Source organism: Monodelphis domestica, chromosome 2 (assembly GCF_027887165.1).
Source record: "Monodelphis domestica isolate mMonDom1 chromosome 2, mMonDom1.pri, whole genome shotgun sequence".
Lineage (NCBI taxonomy): Eukaryota > Metazoa > Chordata > Mammalia > Didelphimorphia > Didelphidae > Monodelphis > Monodelphis domestica.
The window spans coordinates 70,362,617-70,388,889 of record NC_077228.1 but is presented as its reverse complement, the minus strand read 5'-3'; the positions used below and the strand labels follow the sequence as shown (position 1 = coordinate 70,388,889).

Below are 26,273 nucleotides of genomic sequence, written 5' to 3'. Positions count from 1 at the left end.
AGGCTCATTGAGATAGTTTCCAAAAATGACTGTCACTCTTTAGTTGGAATGGAATAGGAAGTTTTCTAGCAGAGAATTCATATCCAGAGAGAGCTCAGTTGGTCATCATGTTGACAAGGCAGATCCAACACTGAAAAGATAGAAAGAAAAATAGGTTAAGGACTATCTAAAGAAAACAAAGACCTCTGAAACCAGGGAGCAAAGAGAATATTAGTGATCATGATAGCATACTGGAGCCTTGCCATAACAGTCCTTGGGGGACATGTAGTGGAGACTATTTTTAGAGGGCTATCCCTAAACATGAGATGCCTATGTCATCTAATTTCAGGGACACTACCAACCCTCAAATATTCCCCATACTATTCCACCATGATACTGGTCTCAAATCTTCCCAGTGATACCCGTTTGAAAGGCATTAAGGAAAAACAAAAACTAGTTGTGAACTCTTTTGTACCTGAGTTTCTTAGTGATCATGAGCCAGATAACAGCCATTTAAAAAATAATATCTTAATCTTTGAGATGGAGGTGGGGTTGATTTCTTTGGGGGACAGAACTCCCAGGGGAAAAAAAGCTTCCTTTATCATCCCTGAATATCAATCAGCAACTGCTCTATAACTTTAAAGTCAGCAAGAGTTGTTTAGAATAGTGGTTTCCAAAATTGTATGTTGAGCACCCCAGAGACCTGTGGCTTAATAAAGAGGAATATTTGGTTAGCCAGTTGGAGGAAGGGAATATGGGTTGTCACATCCTCTCTGCAATAACCAGTCATTGGACTTGTCTCCAACACAATATGCCTTTTAACTAATATGCCCCAAGACTCCCCTACTTCATTCTCTCCCACAAACACCCAATATTTCCCTCTCTTAACCAATTGTTCCCTCAGGTAATTCAAACCTAATCTGGATCCCAGAAACTACATAATGCAAGTAGAAACATTCCTCCCCATCCCCTACCAGAAAAAATAACTAAAGTTGTACAATCCAAGAAATTTGGAGATCACTGGCCTTATACCACTGAGAGTTTAAATGATCTGGTTTTAATCATCCAACCACTAGGTACTGGAGATACAACTTGAACCTAGGTCTTCCTAACTCTAAGGCTAATTCCCTGCTACTCTTTTCTGCTTCTCACTGGAAGTATACATTAAGAAAACAATTTATTTAGGAAAAAATATATAGAAAGTAGCCACCATAACTAGTAGCAATTAACTATTTGACACCCAGTAGAGTAAGACAAAAGAAACAAGTCAAAAGGTCATGGGTCATTTTTACCAGATGCTGATGTGGTAAACTGGAGTCCAGTTGGTATAGTACATACATATAATTCCAGCTACTAGGAGCCTGAGGCTGGTAGATATCTTGAATTCAAGAGTCCTGAGTTTCAATGGGCTATAACAACCAGGAGTCCACACTGAGTTCAGCCTCAATATGGGAGACCCTGGACAGCAAAGGGCTATCTAGCTCAGGTCAGAAATGGAACAGATCAAAGCTGCTGTGACTACCAATAGTGGGACTGGCCCATTAGTAGCCCCTGCACATCAGCCTTGGCAAGATAAGAAGACCCAGTCTTAAAAACTAAAACAAAACAAAACAAAAAAACAATTGGGGACTATCTACCATCAATAATTGAAAGTTTATATGATAATGATGATGCTCTGACTATTAATACTGAACATCTTGGGACTTGATCTCAAATTCTGATAAACTGCTGGTGACTTACTGGAGCTGATCTGATTGTTTCACAGAGGAACAAATAGCTTAATCATTTAGCCAATGCTCAGCTTCTTCCTATAAAATCACTGATTACTGCTCCCCCATTTTTAATGTTCAAATTTAGATGAAACTACTGACCCTGCCACCTAGTGCTCAGTCTGTAGTGACGACTGGAGGAGATTGATTTTAGGAGACAGACAGAAAGAAACAATTAACATTCTGATGAATTTGGGGAAAATCTCTGACTTGTGACCCTGACTGATAACCAAAGGTATAATTATCACAGGGTAAATGAAATTTTGTTCTAGGACATTGATATCCAGGGAAGCATGTTTCTTGCCTTGGGAGAAAGATCCCACTTCATTGCCAAAGTCATGCTTCTTTTCTATATATAGCAACTACCTTGAGGTAGGTCTTCCCTCCTACTAAATTCATGGAACAAACCCCATAAGTCCCCCCCAAAACCATAGAGTCTCATTCTTGTCCACACTTTCCTTGGCCAAAATCCTTTTCTTTCTCACTCCTATTAAAATCTATTAATTTCAAAAGGTTTTTTAAACTACATTTTCCAACCTCCATGGAACTGGGCCATCCTCTCCTGTAGTCACACTGTCTTCTTCATCACTGTTTTGCCTCTTCCCAACTCCTTTCCCCTAAATCTTCTCCAACAACAATTATACCTCTACTGATAATCCCTAATCTAATATAAGGGGAAGGATTCTATTCAACATCTTTTGAGGAGGGATGCTTATTCATTCCTTATCATCACCAGTGACCTCATCCCAGGAAAAGGGATAGTCACATTCTCGATTTTTGCCTGTTCCTGTCAACATATGTCTTTTCTGAAGGAGAGAAATAGAAATAATAAAAACAGTAACAGCATATCCTTTACATGTCCTTACTGATCTCAAAGAATTCACTTTAAGAGGGGATTTTTGTGAACCTTAAAATGCTATAATTTTAAAGCCCTATTTAGGTTCGTTAAGGTGTTTTACTTTCAACTATTTCATGTATTATCATGTCTTTGACTGTTTACTCCCAGCCTAATAAAATATCTATTTTTAAAAGGAATCAAATAACCAAACAAATATTGTACCAGTACTCTCACTGAAAAACCACTTGAAAAGGAGAGCCCAAACAGGGTATCATTAGTCTTATAATTAAAGCTACCAGATGGTTACCAATAGAAAAGCAAAGGCCTAAAAAACTAATCCATTAGGAGACCCTAAATAATTCTCCAAACAGAAAGCAATGTTTAATAAAGAATATCCCAGAGCATTCTAGACTATGCTCAGCTTTAAGGCTATCTAGATAGATTGTGGCTTGGTTTTTATGTCTTCAGGTTATTGCCAGCTCTTTGTTGGGATCTTGAAACTTTGTCAAATACCTTATTCTTTATGCATTCTAGACTAGGACTAGGAAGCAAAGCTATATATACCCATTTATGTAAAAGAATGACTTTGAGTAATTGTGATTCAAGCAACTGATTACCAAGCACCCTAAAGTAAAGCTAAAATCATTCCCACCTCTTCTCTACTTCATGGAAACCAAAGAGGTCTGAAGTGAGTTGAGGAGATCCTTATCCTGCCAATGCAAATGATTAGGGGGGGGGAGCATATGTGAGAGTCACCAAGGTTACAGTTGAGTATCTCATTTCACTTATAAATAATTAACATTTATTAAATACTTACTATATGCCAGATACTGTACTAAGTACTAGGAGCAGAAGAAAAAAAAATAGCCCTTACCTTCAAGGAGCTTCCATTCTAATGGGGGAGAGAACAGTAATAGAGAATAGGTATATTCTCCATTCTAGATTAGGGTAAGGAAGCAAAGCTATATCCCACTATTTAAAAAATGGGCTTGAGGTAAAGCAAACCAAAGCAATTCACTCATCACCCTAAAATAAAGCTAAAAACATTCATCCTCTTCTACCTTAAGGAAGATCAAATAGATCTGAGGTTAATTCTCATTCTTCCAGTGCAAATGACTTGGAGACTGTGTCCACAAACACAGAGTAGAGGGAAGGTCCTAATAATGTGAAATCATCCAGAGAAGAAAGGAAGAAAACTATAGGACTATTAGACTAATTAAAGTAATCACTTACCATTTATATTTAAAAGCTACAATTGTTCATTATGGTGCTTTGAATACTAGTTCTTCATCTCTTGCTTAATCTTTGGGCTGCTGGAGTTTGCAAGTCCACCCTACTTAGGTTTATAATTATTTCTTGTGTTTATTTAATCATTTAGAGCCTAAAGTGGTGGGGAGAAGGGATGCTACTGTTAATTCCTCATTGACCTAGTACATAGATGCTTCAAGAAACATTAATATTTAGATAATAGTTGAGGATGAGTGAGAGGAAGGAAACAGGTCTAAAAATTAAGAATCATAAAGCAAGTGACCAATAATATCTCTTATTAATTTGAAATATGACCCTTTTATGATGCATGCTGAAAGGGCAAGCTATTTGCCTTCATCAGACCCTCTGGTGGCGTGTAGACATTGCTGATGCCTATTCTGTGCTGAGTTAAAAAGGTTAAGGATGACTATAGCTCAAAGTCCATGGACCAAAGTAGGTTATCAGCAACTATAATGACCTGGGGTCAACATTTTCCAAATATAATCCCCATCAATCAGTATTCAGTAAATAACCAAAAATGGCACTCAGCCCTTGAGTAAACACTAGAGTGGTGGGAGTGGAACATGCAGAAAAGACATGAGCCTTGCCCTCAACCGACTTACATTCTTCACCCAAGACAGATGAGCATAGATACACTCATCAAAAACAATATACATCATGACAGACACATCCTGTAAGTGGGAATAGAGGAGCAAAGTTGGGTCTAGGATAAGAGAAGCAATCCCCTGACCTCTTACTGTCTTTGTATTTCTCCCTGGCAGTTGCCCCTCCAGAGGACCTTCGAGTAGTTTGGATCAGTGACAAGTCCATTGAATTAGAATGGGATGGGCCAATGGCAGTGTCTGAATATGTGATCTCATACCAACCAACAGTACTGGGAGGTCTTCAGCTCCAGCAACGAGTACCTGGGGATTGGAGCGCCATCACCATCAAGGAACTGGAGCCAGGTCTTACTTACAATGTCAGTGTCTTTGCTGTCATTAGCAACACCTTCAGTCTACCCGCCATTGCCAAGGTGTCCACTCGTATGTATTATATTCTCTTCCTCTCAATTTTTCTTTGCAAGGGAGAGCTAATAATTATATGGCTTCAAAAGTTCAATTCAATTCATTTATTAAACTCCTACTTTATATAAGGAGCTGAGCTAGGCACAGAGGATACAAAGGAACAAATGAAATCATCTCTGGCCTTAAGGAATTTTCATTCTAATGGAGGGAGGAGCATACAAAAATGAATAAATATAAGGTAATCTGAAGAGAGGATACTAAATATTGGAATCACAGATGGATCAGTGCAAGAGGTGACACCTGAGTTGAACCCTCAAAGTAAGTGGGTATTCTGACAAAAGAATGCTTACCTAGCAATAAGAGAGATGATTATGGAATACAAAGAATGTTTGTATAGTTTCCTGAAATAAGGTTAAGCCATTACTTTTATGACCATAGTTTGAAATAAAGGAGAGTGGGGATAGAAAGAAATGAATGTTGTAGTCCATTATTCCAAATTAAAATTGGTTGGTGTCATGCAGAAAAAAAAGTAAGTGGATATTTTTAAAAAGCTAAATAAGGAGGAAGCACATTCCAGTCATGAGGGACAACTTATGCTGAAGCACTAAGGTAGAGAATGAGATGCCAAATTCAGAGAATAGTTAATAGTCAAATAAAGATAGAGCATAGAGTATATAAAAAGGTATAATGTGAAATGGAAAGGTAGGTTAGATCTAGATTAAGAAGGTCATTAAATGTTAAATTAAGGAATTTGTATTTATTCCTAGGGGCAAGTAGGAAACCACTAAAGATTTTGTGGTGAGAGTGAATGACATAGTCAAGTCTCTCTCTGCATTTGAAAAGTTAATCTGCCAGATTTGTGGTAGATGGATTGGGATGTGTGTGATCAGGGAATTGCCTCAAAGAATCTTGAATAAATAAGGGTAAGATGTTTGTACCATTCCTATGGCAGACTGGGGCAAAGTAGAGGGATAACAGTTGAAGAAATTGATGAAATAGAAAGCCTAGAAAAATTGGGAAATTGTTGTGAATACCAAAGTTTCTGAGTATAAAGGCAGGGACAGAGGAGAGGAAGACTGAGCCAGTAGTTGAAGTCCTTAAGAAAAGAGGCAAAATTGGACTTGGAGACCAATTGAAGATAGCAACAACAATTTGTACAGTATGATATCAGTGTATGGAAGTGTTTTTACACTTGAAAATTAAGATAAACTTAAACTGAGCATGAGGTCTAAACATGATCAACCTATTTGTTAGGCTAGCAGTAACCAATAAATTGGATCCATGGCCTCTCTCATAACCAAACACCCTGAGGTAAGGCTCATCAGCCTTAATGTAGTTTGGGGGAGTACAGGGTTGGGTAGGTGAGGAAAACAATGGAATCAGTTATAGGATAGACAACATGATGGTGGTTGAAACAACATGATTGCTTACATCAAAGAAAGCTGATTAACACCCTTATGAGGCTTGTAACTACCCCCTCTCTGTCATTAAGGAATGCTTGATTGATTTGTGGGATCATCTTTATCCCTAGGATATTTTCAGATGTCCAAGGATAGCAGGCTCCCAGGGTCCTAGGAGGGTTTGTTAGGTAAAGAAGACCTTCCTTAATTGTAAAAGACAGATGAGGATAGACAATATACCTTGTGGAAATATACTACATCAGCTTATATGCCTTTAAAGATAAGGCATGATAAATAAAAGGTTTTTTTATTATACCTTTAAGCTTAACTCAAAGATAGAGCAAGGTGGCTTTAAGAGATGCAGACTCAATTATAAAATTAATATAGCATAAAATCAATTATATTATAGAACTAATACAAAAGAAACTAGAGGTAATATTAATTTTGATATTTTCAGAAGGAACCTCAAAAGAGCAAACAAGGTTTGTTGGGTGACGACAAGCAGAGAGACTGAAAGGGGAAGTAGGGAGTGAAAAATGTGTTGATTCCTCCCTGATATTTCTTTCGGGTGGCATGAGAGAAAGAATAACCAGGACTAGAGAGGCTAGCCAGAGAATAGTAATCTTTTCTCTTCTTAATTCTGCATGGATGATTGAAACTATTCCCCTTCTGATGGGAAAAGTTTCAAGAAGAAAAGATTGATCCTTATAGAGCTACATTAGCATAAAAATACTGAAAGGGAAATTCAAAATCACTCTGACTACTTAGGTTATAGACTCCAAAAAAAGGAAATTGCTGTAGCCTGTCAACAAACATTTTGTCTTTTATGCACTCAACAGATATTCACTAACTGTTTCATTTGGAAGGTTATGCTAGATAAGGGTGCACATTGTGAGGGAAATAGAAAGTTTGGGAAAGATGTGGCCCCTGCCCTCATCCTTGGATAGACAACAGTTCAGCAGGGAGACAAAGACCAGTAAAGATATTATATAACATACTAAATGATTGAGTAGGATGCAAAATGTTCAAGAAGGATTCAAAAGAAGAGGAAGGGGGCATTTAGGGGATCAGGAGCAACCCAAGAAAATGTAGAAGTAATAAAATTCTGTGTATGTATACTCGGGAAGCAGACAGTTCATTTTACTCACTGTTTAATGAAAGGGAATAGTATGGAAGAAGGCTAGAAAGATAGGGTGTTTCTCAATTATAGAGGGCATGAATAGTAGTCAGAGAAGTTCAAATGTGATTCACTCAGTAAGAAGGAAAAACTGAAAACAAATTTAAGAAGGAGTGAGACAGAGAGACAGAGACCATGACAATGAGGGAGAAAAAGGGAGAGGGAGGGAGGGAGGGAAGGAGGGAGGGGGAGAGAGAGAGAGAGAGAGAGAGAGAGAGAGAGAGAGAGAGAGAGAGAGAGAGAGAGAGAGACAGAGAGAGAGAGAGACAGAGACAGAGACAGAGAGAGAGAGAGAGAGAGAGAGAGACAGAGAGAGAGAGAGAGAGACAGAGAGAGAGAGAGAGAGAGAGAGAGAGAGAGAGAGAGAGAGAGAGAGAGAGAGAGAGAGAGAGAGAGAAAGAGAGAGAGAGAGAGAGAGATTACTAATTAGGAAGCTTTTTCAATAGTTCAGAGAGGTGGTAATGAGGACCTCTATGAGAATGATGGCCAGGAGAATAGAAAGCAAGAGTTGTGTTGGGATAGATGCTATATAAGTAGGAATAGATAAGACTTAGTAGTTGATTGGGATAAGGAGAAGAATGAGAAGTAACTTCAAGGTTTCAAATACCAGGGTTTGGATGAATAACATTTTACAAGCAAAAATAGTAAATTGAGTCAGGAGGAAAAAACTAAAGAGGAAAAATAAGATGGATTTATGGCATAATGAATTGAAAATTCCTGTTGGACATCTAGATGGAGAGATGCTGTTGAGAAGTGAAAATGAAAGTTCAGTTCTCAGAGAAAGTTCTTCACAAGAGGGAAAGATCAGGAGGCATTGAACAGAGGTGGTTGCTGAATCAATAGGAATGAATGAAATCACCAAAGAAGAGAGTGTAGAGAATAAGGGTTTAAGGACAGACCTTTGAGGAATGTTCATTTTAAGGAATCAGAGGATGAGAGGGATGGGCTGGTTAAAGATAGAGGAGTGTGTTGTTTCTGAGCCTAATAGAAAAGAGAGCATTCAACAGGAGGATGCCACATAACAATGCTAACTGTTGTAGAGAGGGCAAAGGGAGAAGTGAACCTAAAGAGCTGTCTTACTATATAACCATGAAATTACTTCATGTCTCTGGGTCATAGACCTTATATGTTAAAAAGAAGAGTAATCTCTATATCAGAAGTGTCATTCAATTAGAAATGGAGTCAATAAACCAATAAACCAAAAAGGGATCCTTGCAGCTAAGAGGCATCTAGGTAGCACAGTGGATAGAGGAAAAGACTTGGAGTAAAGGAGACTCATTTTTCTGAGTTCACAACTGTCCTCAGATACTTACTATCTCTGTGACCCTGGGCAACTTACTTAACTCTGTTTGCCTCAGTTTCTTCATCTGTCAAATGAGCTGGAGAAGGAAATGACAAAGTGTTCCAATATCTCTCACAAGAAAACCCCAAGTGGGATGTTGGAAAGTCAAACACAACTGAAAAATTACTAAAAAGGATCCCTGCAGGCTTCATTTCAATTCAGAGAACCATATAGCAATTTTATCTGTTTTATTATACTTATGTTTATTTTATTAAATATTTCCCAATTACATTTTAATTTGGTTCAGATTATATGCAGAAATATCATGGGCCAAATATGGTCCATTGGCCAAATATTTGATACTTCTGTTCTGATATTTTCAGCTCTATTATATCATTTTATGACTCTATGATTGCAAAAGTCCACTAGATTTGACAATTGGTATTTCACTGGTGAGCTTTGAAAACTATATTTCAAATGAATGGAAAGAAGGAAGCCAGATTCAAAAGGGTTGAGTGAAAGTGGGTAATGAGAAAGAGAAATCATTTAGCCATGAATTGACAGAGAGAGATGACTTGGTAGTTGGTTGGGCTAGGAGGCTCAAGGGGTAGAAGGTAAAGTCAACTGAAATTCATATTGCGTTTTCCAGAGACCTTTAGAAGAATGGCAGGAATCATCTAGATATTACACAATAATTCAGTGCAACTCAGTAAACATTTAATTAGCATCTATTATGTGCAAGGTCCCAAAACAGGTGCTGAGGTTTCAAAGTCAAAATGGAAAATAATCCTTGACTTCAAGGAGTTGATATTCTACTGTGGAATGGGTGGAGTTTTGCAGGTCAAGTACAAGAGCACCCAAGGGATTTAGTTAGGTGGCTGATGCCACAATAGATAAATCCATGAGTCTAAAGTCATGAAGTCCTAGGGTCAAATCCAACCTTAAATACTTATTAGCTATGTGAATCTGCATAAGATATTTTCTTCTCTCTGCCTCAGTTTCCTCAATTGTAAAGTGGAACTAACGATAACACCTATCTTCCAGGTTGTTGTGAGGTTCAAATGAGATTATATTTATAAATATCTTAGCATAATGCATGTCACATAAGAAGCATTTAATAAATATTTATTTCTTCTCCTGCCCCTTCCCTTGCAATTAGGGCCCCTCTTTTGTGCATATCACTTTAAGGCATTGAAAGAGATATTTGTTATTTGGTCATTTTCAGTCAATTCTACTTTTGCATAACTCTACTGCTTAGACAATGCTTCCTGCATCTCTCGTCTTCTACCCATTGCTCCAAATTCTTCCCTATGGAGCCAAGTAAACTTGAAAATGTTACCTGCTCCCCCTTTGCCTTCAGAAAGGATTAACAACTGAGCCATCCAGACAGGAAAAAAAAAACTCACCCCAGACAGAGTTCACAAACAGATTCAATAATTCATTTGGGTGACTAATAACCTTCAATGTCACAATAGAGGACGCCCCCAGATGGAAGCTGACTTTATGTGTACATCTGTCTATAATTATCTTTGTTTGTGTTTGACCTTTTACTAATTCCTCTGGTGCCCAAGAACCAGTTTAAAAGCTCCTGCATGATAACATTACAAAGGTAGGTTACCATCTGCTGTTTTTCCCACCTTGCTCATGGATGACTCACCACTCTGGGTACCCTGGCAGGACTCCCAAATGTCTCCTCTCTGATCCATAAGTGTATAAAGTGATGAGGTTTTCATCCCTCCCATGGTTTGTTTTGCCAACTTAGGGTAACCCCTTCAGCATGCTCCCAGGTGACAAATCAAAATCAGGTAATCTTCACTTCCAAGTCTTAAAAGGGTTAAGAACAGACCATGCTCCTTCTCAGGCAAGCTGCAAGAGAAGGCACCCAAAGAGAGGGAGGAAGATGCTGTCAGTTCTCCAAGGGGAATTTCCCAGGAGGCAACTGCTCAAATGAGGGCAAGCACCCTGGAGAACATAGCCAAGTGGGGCCTGCCACAGGTTAGGATGGGTAATTGGAATGCCATTCTAAAAAGTATATTATCACTTGGGTTAAGCAGAGGAAGTGGGAGGGAGATCAGCAGAAGCGGAAGGGAAACTGAAGAAAGATTAGAAAGATTGAGAGATACAGGGGAAGCGGGGAAAGGGAATGGCAGAGGATAAAGAAAAAGAAGAGAAAAGGATGAATGAAGTTAGAGAATCCATGAGAAAGAAAAAGAATGAGGGGAATAAGCAGAACACTGGAGAAGGAGAAATAAAAAACTCTATTTTTGAAAATATTCCTGTTGTTTTAATGTTTATGTTTCCCCTGCAGAAGCTGGCTGTTACCTAAAGAATGGAGTATTCTCCCCTCTTCTTGTCTCACTCTTCTGAATAAAACCAAACCCTCAATGTTAGTGTTGAAAAGCATATTATTTCATAGAAAGAGGTCACCCAGTCTTATTTGGGCTGTTGGCTTACCTCTGAACCTTTGGCCAACTCACCTCATGTCTTAAAGTTCCTACGCATGACATAAGGATACATATTTATTCTAGCTGTATCTCTTGAGCATGTGAGGAAGGCCCCAAAGAGGACTTTGGAAATGCTTTTGGAGCTTCTTTGAAAAAAAAAAGACATCATATAGAAACAAAGATTCATCAACAGCTGAAAAAAGGATTGTGTGACTTTTTCCTTGAGGAATTAAACTCTTCTATAATAAGAAGTAGAGGAAAATTCATTTGTTAGGGTATCTACTCAATTATTCATATATTAATTAAGCTAATACCAAAGTCCATGATGAGTAAGGGGTCATTAATTGAGTGTATGGATTCTCTGTCAGCATGTGTAGCTTAAGATTTCCTGCACATGCTGTGGGACATGTGGGGTGGAGGGCAGTCTGCTGGAGTTGAAGTGAATGCTTTGTGGCTGACCCATGGGCTATCAGGGTTACCCATGAAGCTGTCACCCACATTGCTGTATTCCAGATCTCTCCACCCCTCAAGGGCTGAAATTCAAGACTATCACAGAGACCACCGTGGAGGTGCAGTGGGAACCCTTCTCCTTCTCCTTCGATGGGTGGGAGATCAGCTTCATCCCAAAGGTAACAACCATTTGGTTAGACTAATAGATGCCCTTCTTTCCGGGACTAACTCTCCACCTGGAATTGGGTCAGTTGCCTACAGGTAGTTGCTGCTTGACGATGATAAATCCCAAAGTGGTTAAAAGTTAGCATTCCTAGCTAGTGGCAGAACCATGAGTAGAATTTGTGCCTCCTTCCTATTCCAGTAGTATTTCTACCATGCCAAGCTTTGTTTCTCTTAGGTGAATATAATATGGTGCTAATGATATATTACATCTAGTCAGAATAGTGATATGGAAGAAATATTGGACTTGGACCCAAGAGACTTGGGTTCTTGTCCCAGTTCTGCCACTAAGTATCTGTGTGTCTTTTGTTGACAAGTCATTTAACCCCTCTGAGTCTCAGTTTTCCCTTCTGTAAAATTGTAATAATTGTTTTACTACCCACTAAATAGAATAGTTATGAAGAAAACACTTTGTCGTCCTAAAAGTACTATAGAAAGATAAATTGTTGGTAAGTAGCCCCCAATGAAAGATGAAGAGAACAACAAGGTCATTTCTAGAAATACTTTACTGGTTGAGGAGTCTATTTTTGTTCTCAGGGGACCAGATTTAAACGTGGACCACTGATCAGCTGCATGAAAGGAATAAGTATGGTTAAGCTAATTAAAATCAAAAGATAGGTTAATAGAAACATCCATAAAATATTATTTCTCCCCAAAGTTTTATGATTTAGTGGATCCAACAATTAAAAAATAACAAAATCCATGGTTAGGATGATTCTCTTCTTTAGGGTGCAAGAAATGCTAGACTCAGGCAAACACCAGCACTATCCAGTATTGTGCCAGTAACACCAAGGAACACTTAGAGGGAATGCAAAGCTCTTTTCCATGGCATCATTCTCTAAAGGTTACAGCTATAACCCTAACATCTTTAGCTTGTTTTAAAAACCAATTTGAAATCCATCATGAATTTATCTAAACTCTTCTTAAACTTTGTTTTAAATTTACTACCTATACTATTTTGGGGTGATGAGTTTCATAAGTTTACTACCTACTGGACCAAATAGTTCTTTTTACAAGCTCCAAGGGGTGAAATGTTCTGGGATCATGGGATTTCAGATTTAGGTGAATTTAGAAGTGGCTATCTAGTCCCCAGAGACACTATACATATCCTGTATCCCATTCCCAAAAAATGACCACATGGTATTTTCTGAAGACTTCCAATGAGGTGGAGTATCCCTACCTCCCCATCATATCTAGTTAATTAGTCTAGGTTGGGCTAATAGCCCTTACCTTTAGAGAATGGTAATATCCATTATAGTTTTAATAAACTTCATTCATATTCCCTTTCTCTTCTTCCCCTGTCCAAACTGGGGAATGCTTGCAAAAAAATTACTATATCCAAACCCCTGGTCAACTAGAGTGATTTTTTTATGAAATAATAACATGAATGAATGAAATGAATGAAACATAATTCTAGGCAAAAGTTCATAGGTTTCACCTTTAAATGCCTTTGACTGTCTTAGAATCATAGACTATTAGAACTGGAAAGAACCCTAGGGACCATCTAGTACAGTAACCCCCTCATTTTTACAGCCCTGAAAACTGAAGCCCTGAGAAGGTAAGGAACTGTCACACAGCCAGTTAGTATCAGTACCAAGACAAGAACTCAAATCTCCTGACTCCTAGTTCATTGTTTTTCCACTGGGCAATACTACCTCACTCTAAGGTGGGTTGATGACATATTTACATCATGTCCAATGATGTATTATGGAATTTTATTTTATGATAGGTGAAATTCTTTTTGTTTTTCACTTAAGGAATGGATTTTAATACTTATAATGACCAGGCTTGGTCTCAGACAAGAGTTGGGAAAAAAAATTCAACTTCCTTCTTCTTTGCTGAAGTGGGAGACAATGGGTTCAGAAAAGTGCATATATTATTAGACAGTTGGTATGTTGACTGGATTTGCCAAACTGCTTTTTTCCCCTTTTTTCCTCTCTTATTCTGTTATAAGAGATGACTTAATGGGTAAAGGAGAGGGAGGGGCATCTTAGGGAATGAAGATGATTTTGAAAACAAAAGTAAACAATTTTTTTTAATTTGAAAATAAAGGGGGAAAAGCAAGTCACCTTGAATGTATACCATCCTATAGAGGTAAGTAGAGAAATGGGCCTTTGCAAAGAGGGCAAAATTACATCACCTTAATGGTATACAGAGACAAAATTCTATGCCAGCTTCCCCTGTGCCCAGCACTAAACTAAAGTATAGGATGAAGGCAGTGTCTTGAAAAATAAGCATTCTATCATTCATGTGGTGACCATTTTACTTTTCCCCTTGAAGATGTCAGGCTCATTGATTTTTAAAGAATAATTCTGCCAAGTTGCATCTGGGCAATCTCTGTTTTCAGTTCTGGGGGATGGCTGACTTGAAAGGAAGCTAGGTGTACATGGAAGGTGCTGGTGATTACAGCTGGCCATGCCAATGCCAGACTCATCCTCTAGTTTTGCATGGCCAAATGTGCTGAGAATAGAGTATGGAATGATGGGGGAGTGTATGTGTGCAGGGTGATTGAATTGATGTAGAATGATGTGTTGGAGGAGGGGAAATAATATAACATTATTGTAAGTCTTATGAAGATGTCTGGGTGTGGATCGCCAGAAATTTGTGGATGAGTCCTGGTGGAATTTTCCCCAGAGTAAACACTAATTTAATTAATTTGTAAGTCTATGGAAAGAGTAAGTCCATGGGGCTAGGTGGAAATCCAGCTGTTCCTCTGGTATGAGGAGTCCTAAGACCATATGCATTTCTGGGTCCCAATGCCCTCCTATGCAACAAAATCAGCAAGAGAAGAACAATAAGGAAAGAGCTCTATTAAACAGATATTATATCTGAACAATGAAGTTCTGAAACCCTCATAGTTTCTGCATTAAAAAGGAGGTACCTGACCAGGGTAGGTTGGGAAGCACAACTATAAGAGCTTGGGCTGTGTAAATAGATGAACTTTAGCACTCCTCTGGTGCCACTAAACACCAAGAAGATGGATTGATAGACAGAGGAATGGAACAAAAGTTGGGCAATGTTTCCCCTGTATCTAGCAAAGTACATAAGAAACACTTATTGAACAAAAAGGAGAAAATTCAGGCCTATATATTCTTTTTCCCCCCTCCATCTCAATCTTTGTTCTCTCCCTACTCTCATTTTGTATTAGCACATTGGAGTAAGTCATGTCACTAAGCTCTAACTCATCTGGCTGAAGGCGAAACAAGACATTGACAGATTCGCATCTGATTTAACTCCAAGAGAAAATCCAGATATAGCAAAATAATAGTTCCTGCCTGTATAAAAAAGTGACTGTCTTTCCTACCTTGAAATATGTTTGTGTGTTTGTATAGATGTTTACACACACACACACACACACACACATACACATACACACTCAGAACTACCTCTTCTAAATAACCAAGGGCATGCTCTTCATGATTAAAGATGGAATGCCAGCAAAACCTGATGGATGCCACCCACCATCACCATTTTATCTGGGGCAAAGTTCATTCTCCATCATCTCATGACAGATTTTTGTTGGTAAACTCAATTGATTCATGAGGAGACAAAGAAATGCTTTTTAATTAGTGATTCATTTTTTTTAATTATAAATAAACTGTGGTCATTTTGTATCACACTTAAGTCTGATGAGAATTAGTCCTAGTTCCAGGCACAGAGCTATCTACATGGCTAGGTTGGAAATAGCTAGCCATCAACTTCCAGTATTCTGAATTCACACAAACCTTCTCTCCTAGTGATGTGTTCTTTTTTCTCTTTTATTTCTTCTTTGCATCTTCCAGAACAATGAAGGAGGAGTGATTGCCCAGCTACCCAGTGATGTCACATCCTTCAACCAGACAGGGCTAAAGCCAGGGGAAGAGTATATCGTTAATGTGGTAGCTCTCAAAGATCAAGCCCGGAGCTTCCCAACAGCAGCCAGCATCTCAACTCGTAAGAGACTTCTGAACCCTCACCCACTCCTATGACAACCCAAGAGTTGACCCCAGAAATGTAAATGCAGACCATTCTGTTTTTTAATGGGAACCTTATGCCTGCCTAAAGGATGCTGGTGAAATGCTATAGAGACTAAGGAAAGATATAAATGGAATATAAAGTACCCAAGAGTCAAAGGCAGAAAGATCCAGGCTTGAGTCCCCCCTCTAATATATAATAGCTATGTGATCCTGGACAAGTCACTTGATTTCTCAGTGCTCCATGCAGCTATCTAAAACTAAAGGAAACATAGTAATTTCCTTTGTGTTTCTTCACAGAAAGTTCCTTTTGAATAAAATCATATGTCCTGCCCCCCCCCAAAAAAACAAAAAAATAAAAAAAACAGACTCCTTCCCTGACCTATTGTTTTGACCCATTTCAATCTTGTTCATCCCCCAAAACAGGTTGGAAACAATGAGATTGCTTTCTAGTATTTCAGGGTTCTGTTTTAAGGCATCAAAGAACTAATTTGCCAGTACTGGCCCCTCTAGAAAAAAGAAGAAAGTAAGAGGATAGAGTAAAACTGAATAGGAGAGAGAGAGAGAGAGAGAGAGAGAGAGAGAGAGAGAGAGAGAGAGAGAGAGAGAGAGAGAGAGAAGAAGGAAGGAAGGAAGGAAGGAAGGAAGGAAGGAAGGAAGGAAGGAAGGAAGGAAGGAAGGAAGGAAGGAAGGAAGGAAGGAAGGAAGGAAGGAAGGAAGGAAGGAAGGAAGGAAGGGAGGGAGGGAGGGAGGGAGGAAGGAAGGAAGGAAGGAAGGAAGGAAGGAAGGAAGGAAGGAAGGAAGGAAGGAAGGAAGGAAGGAAGGAAGGAAGGAAGGAAGGAAGGAAGGAAGGAAGGAAGGAAGGAAGGAGGGAAGGAAGGAGGGAAGGAAGAAGGGAAGGAAGGAGGGAAGGAAGGAAGGAAAAAGAAGTTATCTCTCCCAGTCTTCTTTCTGAAAATGTGATTGATGGAAGGTCAAAATAAACAAGTATATTTTCACTGGGTTGCAATGTGACATTTCTGCCAAGAGATCAAGTAAAGTTCACTTTAGGATGACCAACCCAAAGCGAGGATCTGAGAATCTGAGGAGTACCTACTGAAGTAGCCAGTCCTCAACCAACTAAGTCTGAGGCCTTTAGGAGATGTTTTTTAATCATTTCCCTCTACCAAGTCCTGACCTGTAGTGAGTGCCCCCTGCAAAGCACTGACTCATTATCAGCCTTTCAGGATGCCTTTTTTCAATACAAACCATTTTGTGAATGCAAATGACAAGATCACCTGCTGAGAGAGCTCTCTGTGCAACATGATCCCATTCTAATAAGGTCAGTTGTTAAAATAAGGTTTGTGTATTTAAGGGGTTGAAGGACAAAATTCATGAAATAATTTTGTTTTTAATGCCAACATTTTCTCCCCAAGGATCTCAAGTTTACTTTAAAAAGTCACTTTTTTTTATTTTCATATTTATTGAGTCAATTTAGAACATTATTCCTTGGTTACAAGAATCATATTATTTCCCTGCCTCCCCTCCACCCACCTTTCCCGTAGCTGACGCACAATTTGACTGGGTGTTACATGTATCCTTGAGCAGAACCTATTTCCATGTTGTTGGAGTTTGCATTAGGATGTTCATTTAAAGTCTCCATCCCCAGCCATATACCCTCTACCCATGTAATCAAGCAGTTGTTTTTCCTTCAGTGTTTTAACTCCCACAGTTTTTCGTCTGAATGTGGATAGTGCTCTTTCTCATAGATCCCTCTGAGTTGTTCAGGATCACTGCATTGCCACTAATGGAGAAGTCCATTACATTCAATTGTACCACAGTGTATCAGTCTCTGTGTATAATGTTCTCCTGGTTCTGCTCCTCTCACTCTGCATCACTTCCTGGAGGTCATTCGAGTTCCCATGGAATTCCTCCAGTTTATTTTTTCCTTGAGCACAATAGTATTCCATCACCAACATATACCACAATTCGTTCAGCCATTCCCCAATTGAAGGGCATCCCCTCATTTTCCAATTTTTTGCCACCACAATGAGCGCAGCTATGAATATTCTTGTACATGTCTTTTTCCTTATTATGTCTTTGGGGTACATGCTTTCTAGTGTTTTTAATAGGAATGGGTATTGTATTATATCAATGACTTTTTCTGCATCTATTGAGATAATCATGTGATTTTTGTTGGTTTGCATGTTGATATGGTCAATTATGTGGATAGTTTTCCTAATATTGAACCATCCTTGCATTCTTGGTATAAATCCTACTTGATCATAGTGAATGACCCTCCTGATTACTTGCTGGAGTCTTTTTGCTAGTATCCTGTTTAAGATTTTTGCATCTATGTTCATTAGGGAGATTGGTCTGTAGTTTTCTTTCTCCATTTTTGACCTGCCTGGCTTTGGAATCAGTACGAATGGCTTGATTTTTCATACAATTTATTGAGGTCTTTATAAATTTGAGTAAATAGACCTTTGTCAGAGGTTTTTGTTATGAAGATTGTTTCCCAATTTGTTGCTTCCCTTCTAATTTTGGATGCATTGGTTTTGTTTGTACAAAAACTTTTTAATTTAATGTAATCAAAATTATTGATTTTATATTTTGTTGTTTTTTTTCTAGCTCTTACTTGGTTTTAAAGTCTTTCCTTTCCCAAAGATCTGACATGTACACTATTCTATGTTCACCTAATTTGCTTATAGTTTCCTTCTTTATATTCAAGTCATTCTCCCATTCTGAGTTTATCTTGGTGTAGGGTGTGAGGAGTTCATCCAAACCAAATCTCTCCCATACTGTCTTCCAATTTTCCCAGTAGTTTTTATCAAATAGTGGATTTTTGTCCCAAAAGCTGGAATCTTTGAGCTTATCATAGACTGTCTTACTGAGGTCACTTACCCCAAGTCTATTCCACGGATCCTCCTTTCTGTCTCTTAGCCAGTACCAAATTGTTTCGATGACCAATGCTTTATACTATAGTTTGAGATCTGGAACTGCAAGGCCTCCTTCCTTTCTTCACATTTTCTTTTCATGATTTCCCTGGATATCCTTGATTATTTGTTCTTCTAAATGAACTCTATGGTTTTTTTCTAATTCATTAAAAAAGGTTTTTGGTAGTTCAATAGGTATGGCAATAAATAAGTAAATTAAATTTGGGTAGGATTCTCATTTTTATTATGTTAGCTCATCCTACCCATGGGCAATTGTTGTTTTTCCAATTATTTAGATCTAGTTTTAATTGTGTAGAGAGTGTTTTATAGTTATATTCATATAGTTTCTGTGTTTGTTTCAGCAGATAGATTCCCAAGTATTTTATATTGTCTAGGGTTATTTTGAATGGAATTTCTCTCTCTGATTCTTGTTGCTGAGATGTGTTGGAAACATATAGAAATGTTGATGAATTATGTGGGTTTATTTTGTATCATGCAACTTTGCTAAAGTTGTTGATTATTTCAACTAGCTTTTTAGTTGATTCTCTAGGATTCTTTAAGTAGACCATCATGTCATCTGAAAAGAATGATATCTTGGTCTCCTCATTACCAATTTTAATACCTTCAATTTTTTTTCTTCTCTAATTGCTACCACTAGTAATTCTAGTACAATGTTAAAAATTAGAGTTGATAATGGGCATCCTTCTTTCGCTTCTGATCTTATTGGGAAGACTTCTAGTTTGTCCCCATTGCAGATGATTTTTGCTGATGGTTTTAGATATCTACTGTTTATTATTTTAAGGAAAGGCCCTTCTATTCCTATGTTTTGTAGTGTTTTCAATAGGAATGAGTGTTGCACGTCTGCATCTATTGAGATAATCATGTGTTTTTTGTCAGTTTGCTTGTTTATGTGGTCACTTACGTGGATGGTTTTCCTAATATTGAACCATCCTTGTATTCCTGGTATGAATCCTACCTGGTCATAGTCAATAACCATTGTGATCATTTGCTGGAGTCTTTTTGCTAGTATCCTATTTAAGATTTTTGCATCATTAAGGAGATTGGTCTGTAGTTTTCTTTCTCTGTTTTTGACCTGCCTGGTTTGGGAATCAGTACCATATATTTCTTGTAAAAGGAATTTGGTAGAACTCCTTCTTTGCTTATTCTGTCAAATAATTTGTATAATATTGGGATAAGTTTTTCTTTGAATGTTTGACAAAATTCATTTGTGAATCATTCTGGACCTGGGGATTTTTTTAGGGAGTTCTTTGATAGCTTGTTCAATTTCTTTTTCTGATATGGGGTTGTTTAGGTAGTCTATTTCTTCTTCTGTTATTCTAGACAATTTATATTTTTTAAAATATTCATCCATATAACCTAGATTGCCATATGTATTGCCATATAATTGGGCATAATAGTTTTTAATGATTGTCTTAATTTCCTCTTCATTAGATGTGAGGTCTCCCTTTTCATCTTGGATACTGTCAATTTGGGTTTCTTCTTTCCTTTTTTAATTAGATTGACCAGTACTTTGTCTATTTTATTTGTTTTTATCAAAGTACCAGCTTCTAGTCTTCTTTACTAAATCAATAGTTCTTTGACTTTCAATTTTATTAATTTCTCCTTTGATTTTTAGGATCTCTAATTTAGTCTTCATCTGACGGTTTTTAATTTGTTCACTTTCTAGTTTTTTTTTAAGTTGCATGCCCAATTCATTGACCTCTGCCCTCCTTAATTTGTTAATATATGAACTCAAGCATATAAATTTCCCCCTGAGTACTGATTTGGCTGCATCCCATAGATTTTGAAAGGATAGCTCATCTTTGTCATTTTCTTCAATGAAATGAATTGTTTCTATGATTTGTTCTTTAGCTAACAGATTCTGGAGAATCATATTGTTTAATTTCCAATTAATTTTGGATTAGCCTCTCCATGTGCCCATACTAAATATTATTTTCACTGCATTATGATCTGAGAAGGTTGCATTTATTATTTCTGCTCTTTTGCACTTGTTTACAATGTTTTTATGCCCTAGTACATGGTCAATCTTTCTGAATGCACCCTGTGCTGCTGAAAAGGTGTATTCCTTTTTGTCCCTATTTATTTTTCTCCACATATCTACTAACTCTAATTTTTCTAAGATTTCATTCACTTCTCTTACCTCTTTCTTATTTATTTTTTGGTTTGATTTATCTAGTTCTGATAGAGAAAGGTTCAGGTATCCCACTAGTATAGTTTTTTCTATTTATTTAATTCTTGAGCTCCACTATTTTCTCCTTTAGAAATTTGGATGCTATGCCATTTGGTGCATACATGTTGAGTACTGATATTTCCTCATTGTCTATGCTGCCTTTTATCAGGATGTAATTATCTTCCATATCTCTTTTAACTACATCTATTTTTATTTTGACTTTGTCAGATATTATGATTGGGACTCCTGCCTTCTTTTTATCAATTGATGCCCAATAGATTTGGCTCCATCCTCTTACTTTTATCCTATGAGTGTATACCTTCCTCGTGTGTATTTCTTGTAGACAGCATATGGTAGGGTTTTGGTTTCTAATCCACTGTGCTATTCGCTTGCATTTTATGGTTGAGTTCATTCCATTCACATTTAAAGTTAAGATTACCAGCTTTGTATTTCCCAGCATTTTGATTTCTGCTCCTAGTCCTGCCTTTTCTTCTTTCACTATTTCCTTCTACACTAATTTTTTGTTTTTAATCAGTGACCTTAATTCCCACCCTTATTTTACTTCCCTTTCTACCAACCCTCCTTTCTTATCCTCCCCTTATTTTCTTTACAGTCTTTTTGTACTATCTCCCTTGTCCTGCTTCCCTCCCCACCAATTCGTTTGATAGCCTTCTACTTCCCTATAGGGCACAAATCAATTCTCTGCCCCAATGTATTTGATTGTTCTTCCCTCTTTGAGTCAATTTCAATGCACATAAGAGCTGAGTATTTCCTATCTCCAACCTCTTTACCCTTCCAGTATATTGATGTTCTCCCCCCTCTCACCATGTGCTTCTTTATGACATATAAATTTACCCGCTTTTGTTTCTTTTCCCATTTCTTTTAGTATTAGCCTCTTTTTTATCTGTAGTTATATATATATATATATATATATGTATATATATACACATATATATGTATTTCTGCATACATATATCTATATACATATTTCTATCTTGGCATTCCATCCTAAACAATTTGTCACTATTCCCTCTAAATGTAATTCTTCTAGCTGCCCAGGTGATAACAATTTTTAAGAGTTACCAAAAAAAAAAGTTATCTTTTCTTAAAGGGATACATATCATTTTCTTATTGGGTCTCTTTAAAAAAAAAGTTGTTTTGTTTAGTATGTTTTTGGTTTTGTTTTTCTTTTTTCCCCTCTTTTTTAATTACCTTTTGATCATTCTCTTGAGTTCTGTTCTTGGGCATCAAATTTTCTATTCAGGTCTGGTCTTTTCTTTACAAATGCTTGGAATTCTTCTATTTTATTTAATAACCATACTTTCCCCTATAAGAATATAGTCAATTTGCTGGGTAGTTGATTCTTGGTTGTAGACCTAGTTCCCTTGCTTTCTGATATATCATATTCCATGCCTTTTGGTCCTTCAATGTAGATGCAGCCAGATCCTGTGTTATCCTCACTGTGGTTACATGGTATCTGAATGACATCTTCGCAGCTTGTAATATTCTTCCTTTGTCTGATAGTTCTTGAATTTGGCTACAACATTCCTGGGTGTTGTCAGTTGGGGATTAAGTATAGGAGGCGATCTGTGGATTCTTTCAATCTCCACTTTTCCCTCATGTTCTAGATTATTGGGGCTATTTTCTTGGATAATTTCCTGTAGGATGATATCCAGGCTTTTTCTTTTGTCATGGTCTTCCAGTAAACCAATGATTCTTAAGCTGTCTCTCCTAGAATGATTTTCTAAAACTTCTGTTTTGTGAATGAGGTACTTCATATTTTTCTCAAATTTTTTTTATTCTTTTGATTGTGTTTTATAGTGTCCTGCTGCCTTGTGAAGTCGCTTGCTTCTACTTGTATTCTGGTTCTTAAAGACTGGATTTCATCCCTGGCTTTTTTATCATCCTTCTCTTTCTTTGGAGGTCATCTTTCATCTCCTTTGACTCATTTTCAAGCTGATTAATTTTGGCTTTCAAGACACTGTTTTCTGTTTCCAGATGACTTATCTTGCTTTTTAAGTCCTTTTCCCAGTAGTCTTCAGCCTCTCTTAATTGTGTTTTGAATTGTATTTGGAGTTCTTCCAAAGCCTGTATCCAATTTGCTGGGGTTTCTGTTTTTTTGCTTGGTGTTCCCTCATCCTTCTCTGTTCCGTTTGCACTTTGTTCATTGCCTGTATAGAAGCTGTTGATTGTAATTTCTTTTTTCTTTTTCTCTTGTTTGCTCATATTTACCCCCTTCTTTACTCCCTGCAGTTGCCTGTGCTCTTGTTCCTCTCATTTTTTTGTTGGACTTTTCTGTCAGCCTTCACCCTTTTCTGTCAGCCTTGGAGCTTAGTGAGCAAATCTCTCAGCATAGTCTGTGGGGGAGGGTTGTTGAGCTTCCCTGCCTTCTGAAGGCTTTGATGAGATTAAGTCTGTTTGGGTTAAGCTGGATGTGCCCTGGAGCCAAAACCTCTGGAGGAGGGAGGGGACTAATATGGAGTGTCTCCACTGCTGCAACTATGCTCTGTGCTGCTCTGTGCTCTGAGCTTCTTCTCCAACTGCTTCCCCACCTCCTGTGTTTGATGCTCTGAGACTGGCACAGATTTGCCCACAAGATACTCCCTCCAGACCAGGACCCTTGCCTGCCCAAGTGTTCCAGCTGCCACTGAAGTCTTAGAGTTCTAAGTGGGGGAGGGGCCTGGGACCTTCCTTCTTCCTTCCCCTTAAACCCAAGTGTTCTCAAATTCAGGTTTGGTGTGTGGGGGGGGTGGGGGTGGGGTTATACCTTTTAAGTTGAGTCTGGCAGGAGGGTTCTTTGGCTCTGTCTTGTTGTTAGGTCTGATTTTCAGTCCCCTAGGAGCATTTAGTTTGTAATTGGTAAGGAAAGGTTTTCAGAGGTCTGAACTTACGCTGCCTCTAAGCCCCCATCTTGACCAAAAAGTCACTTTAAAAAAAAATCTCATGTCACAGTAGAGTAAAAGCTCTGGATGCAGAGGACCTCAGTTCAAATCTTTCCTTTCATACTTGCTACCTGTATGACCTGGAGCAAGTCATGTAAATCCCATTGACCTGTATTTTCTCATCTATACAATGAAGGGGGACTAAGTGACCTCTGAGGACCCTTCTGTATCTAAAGCTCTTTCCCTATAATCATTCTTTATGGGGCAAATTAGCAGCCAGTATAGATTTCTTGCCCTCTACCCCCATTTTACAAGTGGAGAAAAAGAGGCAGAAGAGAACAAAGTAGCCCAAAACTACCCAAATCAGCAATGGTGGTGGCATCAGAAATCCATGTAACTATTTAAGGGTTCCAACATGCTTTCCATATCACATGTGGAAAGAGAACCTAGACTGCTGGCTTCCAGGATGAGAGTTGAATGTGATATAAACCCCCACACACTCATCAATGCCTCAACAGGAGGAATGGAGCCTCACTTCATGGGGCACCAGAACAAACTAACACTTTTCCTTTCAGTCAATGGCAGCTACCACTGGGCTGCTTGTCCCTCTAAGCTTGAGTCAAACCCAGCCTCCCAGGGTGACCAAGATTAAACCTTTCTGCGGCCAAGGGGGCTCAGTGCAGTAAGATGCAGAATACACAGTCCTACAGAAAGGAATATACTGGTAAATGTTTACCAACTCTCTGAAAAAAGAATATATATACATGATATACTTTTGAGTTTAATCTGCATTATTAATATTTTTCCATCACTTTCTTAAATCTAAACATTCAGCATGACCACAAATCAAGCCAAGATTTGTAGCATTTGCTCATGTCATAGATCTTAATATTCACACTGAAAATTTAGCAATCTGCTCTCCTGAGCCCATTGGACTTAGCTCTAGCACACCAATGCCTGTAAGCTACATTTCATTCCTTGGCCAACCTAAGTAAATCAGTCTATCTCTGAGCTGGCCCAGGGCAGACCAAACAATCAATCTCAAATGGACTAGAAAATGCAGTTCCCTTTTCTCCTCACTCCTGTTCCTATTCTGCCACCCTCCCAAACCCCAATTCAATCCAGCCAGAGCATAATCCTTGGAACCGGATGACTGGTGCTAATGTGAAACCAAATGGTTACTCTGGGATAATTTTATATCAAAGGATAGTGTCCCCATTCTCCCTGACATGCCTTGGTCCAGAAATACACTACAGGTGACTTGGTCATGCCCTGCACATGTAGGATGAAGACCAAGGACATGGAAAAGGCTCTTATATGGCAGTGAGGCTTTTGTGATTTTATAATATATTCAAACAAGTTGACCAACAGAGATGGTCTAGAGCCCCCTTTGGAGCAGTAAAGTGGCATGGAGCAGGAAAATCTTCCATTGGGTGCCATTTTCTAGTAAGACATATTTCACGTCAGCAAATTAAAAAGTCTATCAAAGCCTGTCGCCTTCTGACTTTAGTCATCACAACAGCTGTGTGGCTCATACGGATGAGCAGGGATATTTACTGGTAAAGGTCCCCTTGGCAGCCAATCTGAAAATCATGGATGTTTGGATAGAGCTGGCTGCTTCAAAGGTATTTCCTCAAGGCTGTTGGAGATGATGGGTACTAGACAAAAGTCCACACAGGTGTGGACAGAGCACCACCCCTTTGTCTTTACTGCTAGGCAGAGATATAATTGGCTAGCTCCAGGCAACAGATGCCCTTTCCTTCCCAAAGCCAGGATATCGAAGCAACAGTATAGAATGCTACATTCAAAGTCAGGAAGACTAGAGTTAAAATCCTTCTTGTGACACTAGCCTCAGTTCATCATAATAAGACAAGGTAGCTGGACTTGATGACCTATAATGCCCCTTCCAACTCTAATTCTTTAATATTATGACCACAAATATCACAGTCAATTAGAAGGAAACTAGCATTAGGGAGAGCTGAGTTCTGGTGCCAGATTAATCCCTGTCTCACTATATGACCTCAAACAAGTCACCTAACCCTCTCTGGGCCTCACTTTCCCCATCTTTAAAGTACAGGGAATAATATCTGCCTTTATTCTACTCACCCCATAGGTAGCATGAGAGTGAAAAGAGAAGTTGACATGAAAGTGCTATGCCGGGAATGTCCTTTATCAAAAATAAAACCTCCATCCATTTTTATTTCATCATTTTGTTTCTCACCTAGTCATTGATGGACCCACACAGATCTTAGTACGAGATGTCTCCGACACTGTGGCCTTTGTGGAGTGGACCCCACCTCGAGCCAAAGTGGATTTCATTCTCCTGAAATACGGGCTGGTCGATGGTGAGGGCGGGAGGACCACGTTCCGGCTGCAGCCTCCTCTGAGTCAGTATTCTGTGCAAGCCCTCAGACCCGGCTCCCACTATGAAGTCTCTGTCAGTGCCATTCGAGGGACCAATGAAAGTACTGCCACTACCACTCACTTCATAACAG

The 26,273-nt window shown here is 38.5% G+C and overlaps 1 protein-coding gene and 1 long non-coding RNA gene across 8 annotated transcripts in view; one reads left to right on the top strand and one right to left on the bottom strand.

Moving 5' to 3' along the window:
- The window catches only part of TNR (tenascin R), a 718,245-nt gene that overhangs the window by 602,653 nt on the left and 89,319 nt on the right, over positions 1-26,273 (top strand). For 6 of the 7 annotated variants that reach the window (XM_056815577.1, XM_001373475.3, XM_056815578.1 and 3 more), the window contains 4 exons: positions 4,617-4,880; positions 11,679-11,794; positions 15,620-15,770; positions 26,004-26,273. In XM_056815577.1, coding sequence (XP_056671555.1) covers positions 4,617-4,880; positions 11,679-11,794; positions 15,620-15,770; positions 26,004-26,273 — 801 coding nt within the window. The remainder of the gene's footprint in view (positions 1-4,616; positions 4,881-11,678; positions 11,795-15,619; positions 15,771-26,003) is intronic. The other variant, XM_056815580.1, reaches the window with a different exon arrangement.
- On the bottom strand, positions 14-26,138 carry LOC130457103 (uncharacterized). Its single transcript, XR_008916112.1, has 3 exons — positions 26,000-26,138; positions 15,563-15,682; positions 14-130 (listed from the first exon to the last, which is right to left on the bottom strand). It is a non-coding gene; the product is annotated as an uncharacterized LOC130457103 (long non-coding RNA).